Genomic DNA, 6,388 nt, shown 5'->3' with positions numbered 1-6,388 from the left:
ATTCAGTGTCTGATCTTAATCAAATGTCTGTCATTCTGTTTGATTTATTTTACTCTGCTTATTGGGGGAAAAATGGGAAAGTGAACTTCCAGTTGTATTGCACTCAGAGTCTGAAAAACTTTGAGTCTGTCAGTTGTAAGCAGTAGTAGACAGCCAGCAGACAGGGTCTGCCAAGGTCTGCCAAATTCATGATTCACGAAAAGGTCAGTCAGCCTGTTAGACTATAGAGACAGAGAGGAAGTTTGAAATCCATCCTATGTCCTGTGAGAGGGCCAGCTGTGAGACGAATGCCTTTTGGATTTCCCACCCGCCATGTTCATGACCATCCTGGTAGCTGGTAGACCAGTGGCCTTTCTATTACCTCTACCATCCACTCATCACTGTTGCTGAGGATACATGGTCAGGGTTCAACAGTTTGACCTTTCTGTGACAAATAGACAAATATGGAGCCAAAATCCAGCTCTGCAACCAGTCCTCATCCACAATGATAATCTGCACAGAGAGCCGTGTTTCATACTAGGTTTGTGATAAGATGTGCAGTTGTGATTTCACTGACAAATGTTCAAAAAAAAGTGGTTTTGCGATGATTATTGAAAGGACTGAATGCTTGAATATTCATTTATAGAGCAGACACAAATTATGTGTTGTTTGAAGGTTTGCATGGTGAAGTAAATGAGGAAGAAAGATTTGCGGTGACACCATGTGTATGTAGTCCTTAATCAGATCGCTGTTTGGCAGAAGAGCCTAGAAAGAGGAGAAACGAAGAGGGAAGCGACATATGGGGGTTGTGAGGAGGGCAGAAAGTGAAGAGTGGGAGACAGTAATGGGCTAGAGGTTGAAGTTGCCCTAGTGGAGACAGTAGAGAAAGGAACACAGAGAGTGGTAAGGAAGAATAGTGTGAGAATCAAGTAGGATGTTCGGACATCGTTAGAAGGGGAAAGATGAAATAGAAGGGAAGAGGAAGAGGAAGGAGTTGAATGTTGGAGAATCATGGAGATTGAGGAGAGCAGTAAAGATTCATGAAACCAAGAGAAGAAAAAAAACGAAGTCGGCGAACAGTGTGGCTATGGAATGCGGAATCAATGGAGAAAGGACGAATAATCCCTCGAAGGAAGGGTAAGTAGAGGAGAGAAGAGAATATGTTGATAGAAGGGAGAGAGAGAGAGAGAGAGAGAGAGGCGGGGGGGGGGGGGACAAAGAAAAGAAGTAGAAAAGAACAAATTGAAATTCAATACGTAAATCAGAGGGAGCTAGTATGGATCCTAGAATGAAATGCTGCTGAGAGGGAGAAAAAAAAAAAAAAAATTGGAAAGGAAAATTGATGACAGTTAAGTCCTGAAAAGGTTCCTGTGGGAGAAAAGCAAAAATAAATCAAAATGAGGTTAAAGTGTAGACCTGAGGAGAGAAGACAAGAGAAATAACCTGTGGAGAAATGTGTAAATTAAGTAGTGGTCCTGAAAAGGACCGTTGGGTTGTATGGAAGGAAGAAATAAAACAAAAAGAAGAAAGAAGAGAAGAGAACAGAAAAAAAAAAAAAAAAAAAAAAAGAAGAAGAAAAGATAAGTAGTGTAGAAACAGACAAAAGTGTAAGACAGAGAGAGAGAGGAAAGAGAAATGAAACACTGAGTAAAGGTGCTAGTGAAAGTAGCGCAAGAAATCTAGTTATGAGAATAACTAGGAGAACCGAGGAACTTGACGTTTCGGGCAGGTTGACTGTCCTTCGTCAGAAGTGAAGCGTGATCTGAGAAGAGGCGGGCTATATATGGAGAATGCGGACCTAGATGGAAGTGGTCGGTTGAGGCGGGCTCGCAGGCGAGCTGAGCGTCGGCTGTTGGTGGAGTGTTGCGGTCGTTGATGCGTTCTATTGTTCTCGGTGTGTGTTGATGGCGGAGTATATCTGTGAGAGCTAGCTTGGCTGTTAGTAGGTCGTGGCCGGAGATTGGAGTCCGGGTTAGTGGTTGGGGTGGACGCCGGTGGTGTGGATGACTTGTGTCGGTGAGGGTGTCTTCTCGAACCAGCGATAGGTGTGGTCGTGAGTGGGAGGCGCGGTTGACGTCGTGGGAGCTGTTGTGAAGAGGTGGGGGAAGAGATATGAGAGGAAGAAGTAGAGGGGGGAATGTGCTGTGGAGAGAGTGTGTTGTTGTTGTTGTCATTGTTGGTGTTCGATGGTTTGTTGATGAGAGGGAGCCAGATGTTGTTGATGTGGAGTCCAGTATCCTGTGTAACAGTGTCGTGTGTGTGAATTTCTATGGCTTCTCTGATGCGTCGTGTGTTCCAGTTTTTGATGGATGTGATGAGTTTGCTGTCTTCCCAGTTGATGCGATGTTCCGACTGTTGAGCGTGTTTCACGATGGCTGACTTTTCCCATTCCGAACGTCTGTAGCATGTTTTGTGTTCTTTCAGTCTGGTCTCTAGCGATCTCCCTGTTTCACCTATGTAGACTTTGCCGCATTCGCAAGGGATACGGTAGACACCTGGTTGTTTGTGATTGGGGTGCTTGTCTTTGTGTGAGTGCAATGAATTGTGAAGTTTGTTGGAAGATGTATGACGGACCTGGATGTTGGCGGACTTGAAGATGCGTTGTAGTTTGTGCGAGGTGGCGCCGAGGTAGGGAAGATTTACAGTTGTGATGGGCTGTTCCTTGGCTGCTTGGTTGGGATGAGAAGGTGCCTGAGTGTTGATTTTGTGCTTGGGGTATTGGTTGATAGTGGTGAGTGTGTCTGTGATATGTTCGAGTTCTTGTCGAAGATGTTCTTTGTCGCTGATTTGATGAGCACGTCGGACGAGAGCATTCGGTACTGACTGGCGGACTGCTGGATGATGGAAGGAGCGGTAGTGAAGATATCTGTCAGTGTGAGTGGGTTTGCGGTAGACCTGGTGAGAGAAAGTGCCAGCGTTGGTCCTTGTGACGAGAACATCGAGGAAGGGGAGAGAATGATTGTGTTCCGTTTCCACTGTGAATGAGATGTTGGAGTGTTGTTCGTTGAGGTGTGAGAGGAAGTCGTCCAGTTGATCTGCTTGGTGTGGCCAGATGGTGAAGATGTCGTCGACATACCGGAGCCAGAGTGAAGGTTTGTGCTGTGCTGTGGCTAGTGCGTGGCTTTCGAAATGTTCCATGTAAATGTTGGCAATGATCGGTGAGAGGGGGGAGCCCATGGCTGCGCCTTGTTGCTGTTTGTAGTGTGTGTCCCTCCATCGGAAGGAGGTAGAACTGAGACATGTGAGGAGGAGGTCGTGTATCTGTTGTGGTGTGAGTTGTGTTCTGGAAGAAAGAGAAGGGTCATCGGTGAGACGTTGTTTGATGATGTCACAGGCTTCGTTGACAGGAACGCTGGTGAAGAGTGATTCTACATCAAAGCTGACGAGGGTGTCTGTAGGGTTGATGGTGGTTTGAGAGAGAATGTCAATGAAGTGTTTGGAATTGTTTTGTTTTATTTCTTCCTTCCATACAACCCAACGGTCCTTTTCAGGACCACTACTTAATTTACACATTTCTCCACAGGTTATTTCTCTTGTCTTCTCTCCTCAGGTCTACACTTTAACCTCATTTTGATTTATTTTTGCTTTTCTCCCACAGGAACCTTTTCAGGACTTAACTGTCATCAATTTTCCTTTCCAATTTTTTTTTTTTTTTTCTCCCTCTCAGCAGCATTTCATTCTAGGATCCATACTAGCTCCCTCTGATTTACGTATTGAATTTCAATTTGTTCTTTTCTACTTCTTTTCTTTGTCCCCCCCCCCCCCCCCCCGCCTCTCTCTCTCTCTCTCTCTCTCTCCCTTCTATCAACATATTCTCTTCTCTCCTCTACTTACCCTTCCTTCGAGGGATTATTCGTCCTTTCTCCATTGATTCCGCATTCCATAGCCACACTGTTCGCCGACTTCGTTTTTCTTCTCTTGGTTTCATGAATCTTTACTGCTCTCCTCAATCTCCATGATTCTCCAACATTCAACTCCTTCCTCTTCCTCTTCCCTTCTATTTCATCTTTCCCCTTCTAACGATGTCCGAACATCCTACTTGATTCTCACACTATTCTTCCTTACCACTCTCTGTGTTCCTTTCTCTACTGTCTCCACTAGGGCAACTTCAACCTCTAGCCCATTACTGTCTCCCACTCTTCACTTTCTGCCCTCCTCACAACCCCCATATGTCGCTTCCCTCTTCGTTTCTCCTCTTTCTAGGCTCTTCTGCCAAACAGCGATCCGATTAAGGACTACATACACATGGTGTCACCGCAAATCTTTCTTCCTCAGACACAAATTAGTATCCAGTTGTAACAATTTGAAGACTAAACTTGGAGCAGTTTGGCAGTTTACCCGATCTGTAGTTCATTAATTTTCTACACACATTCCACTTTATGTAGCTTTTGGTGTGGTTTGCTTATCTAGGATTCTGCACCAATGAATTTCATATGTTACATTTACTGTAGCTCTACAGTAAATGTCTGCAGTCGTTCATAACTTTAAGAACAACTTTATGAAACAAAACTTTGAAATAAACTTTGAAATCCTGACATTAGCGACTACAGTATGGCTGCCACTTGTAAAATAGAATGTGAATACTTATATAATGCACTTGACACTCCAGACAGCTTAATTTTCTCAAAGCAAATTTTATTTCCTTGAGGTGTTTTGTTTTTATGAGTAGTTGCAAACAAATTAAGATGATATATTGAATGTTTACCAGTAGCAGTGCAGATACTAATAATTTGTATTCTCAGTAATTGAGGGAGATGGGTGTGAAATGACAGTCATTTATTGATTCTGACAACCGAAACCATAAAATGCTTCAGGATTTCAAGATTTACAGACAAACTAGATCTTCACCATCCCCCTAATCCAGTTATACCGGATACTGTTCCAGTCTATAAATCTGAGTTTCTTGTCCCTCCTTTTTTCCTCTCATTTATTACTTCCCTTGCCACCTCACAGGATGTTATGACCTGTGTACACTTGTAGCTCTTCATCCCGTCAAATGGAGCACCCTTCAAATGGGTCTTTCATGTTATGAGTCTGGAAAGCTTGACTTTATGAAAGTGCACTCTGGTATAGCTTTTGTTATGAGGAAAGTTAAAATAATATTGAAGGTGATTTTAAATGTAAACATTATTTTGCTAATTCATTCATTTTAGGTCTGGCCATCAGATCATTGTCTGGAATGTTGATCAGACATCTGCATATTTTTTTTTTTTTTCTAATCAGACAACCAGTCTTGGATAACATTTAGTTGTAGTCATTTGTTGTTGTTGTTGTTGGAACAGATTTTATGAATCTCTGAAAATTGCAGTGTTCAAAGAGGGACTGAAGTGTAGATTCAAAACAGATCACCCTTCATGTCAGTTGTGGGAAAAATTTTAAAAAGTGTGAGGAAAATTAAAAATGGCTTTTATTCAGTGTATTTTGATAAACACTGTGTGCAAAGCAAACACCCCCTATATCACATTGCTAAATTTTGTATAATTTCTTGATCTGAAAATTGTACTTTAAATAACTTGCATGCTGCGTGTCTACAAGAGCAAGTATAAAATGATGTAAATCAAATGGTGTTCTTCTACATCAACAAGACATTTTGAGGCAATAAACAATTTATGTTTGCATAGAAGTTTGACTTTTTTAGATACAGCTGTACCATAAGACATGTATTGGATAATGTCCCATCTGTTGAAAGAAAGAAAAATATAGTCAAAATATTTAGAGAAGAATATGTTTTAGTTTGTTCCCATTTAGACTACAGTGTACATTCCATCATGTCAAAATGTCAGACTTTAGCTCCAATAGATGTCACCAGTCAGTGTGATGTTTGTTATCTCAGCTTCCAGGATCTACTCCTTGATAAATAGCATCATCAACAACATTTTGTTCACATGTGGTGATGGAACGGGTCAAAGCGTTGCAAGCCACAAGGATATGAAGGCTGCAAAATGTTGGTTTTCTTTTTTTAAAAGTAAAGACTCTGTCATGGAGGGGTGTGGAGATGAGGAGTGGAGGGAGTAGGACAGCTTCTAAGATTACTACGTTAAACTTTCCCACACATGTTCAGAAGGTACCTTTGTAATTAGCGTAGTTTGTTTCAATAGACTGTTTACAAAACCTTTTCTGACTCTTTTTTTACTCTCATTGTAGTAATGGAATGCAAATAAAAGAAACAGAATTACACTCAATTTCATGATAGAAATCAGACTACAAAAATGAAATGTGGAGAAGTTTGTTCATACGGTTAACAAAATCATACCAAAATCTTATCATCAAAAGCAAAAATAGCCATGGAGAGATTTGTCATAAAATTAAGTGGACAGAACAATTTGCCCACTATGTTACTGCTGATCTTTTGCATTAAATGGACTGCACACACACACACACACACACACACACACACACACACACACAC

General features: G+C 41.7%; 1 protein-coding gene across 1 annotated transcript; it reads right to left on the bottom strand.

The window, feature by feature from the left end:
- Positions 1–1,951: 1,951 nt before the first annotated feature.
- On the bottom strand, positions 1,952–4,967 carry LOC139744715 (uncharacterized). The gene is made up of 3 exons (XM_071655137.1): positions 4,931–4,967; positions 2,433–3,371; positions 1,952–2,064 (listed from the first exon to the last, which is right to left on the bottom strand). The coding sequence occupies exons 1-3, from the start codon at positions 4,965–4,967 to the stop codon at positions 1,952–1,954; spliced, it is 1,089 nt and encodes a 362-aa protein (XP_071511238.1).
- Between the last annotated feature and the right edge of the window lie 1,421 nt (positions 4,968–6,388).

Source organism: Diadema antillarum, unplaced genomic scaffold (assembly GCF_040938485.1).
Source record: "Diadema antillarum isolate AM-2024a unplaced genomic scaffold, OU_Dant_1.0 seq00001204_RagTag, whole genome shotgun sequence".
Classification (NCBI taxonomy): Eukaryota; Metazoa; Echinodermata; class Echinoidea; order Diadematoida; family Diadematidae; genus Diadema; species Diadema antillarum.
This window is presented reverse-complemented; position numbering and strand designations above follow the sequence as displayed.

Excerpts from the sequence above, each read along its gene's own strand:
- LOC139744715 (XM_071655137.1), bottom strand. The coding sequence starts at position 4,967 with ATGAAGAGCTACAAGTGTACACAGGTCATAACATCCT. Across the intron at positions 3,372-4,930 it reads TACACAGGTCATAACATCCT|ACACCCTCGTCAGCTTTGAT; the intron begins GTGAGGTGGCAA and ends TCAACCCTACAG. Across the intron at positions 2,065-2,432 it reads ATGCGGCAAAGTCTACATAG|CTCCCACGACGTCAACCGCG; the intron begins GTGAAACAGGGA and ends TCTTCACAACAG.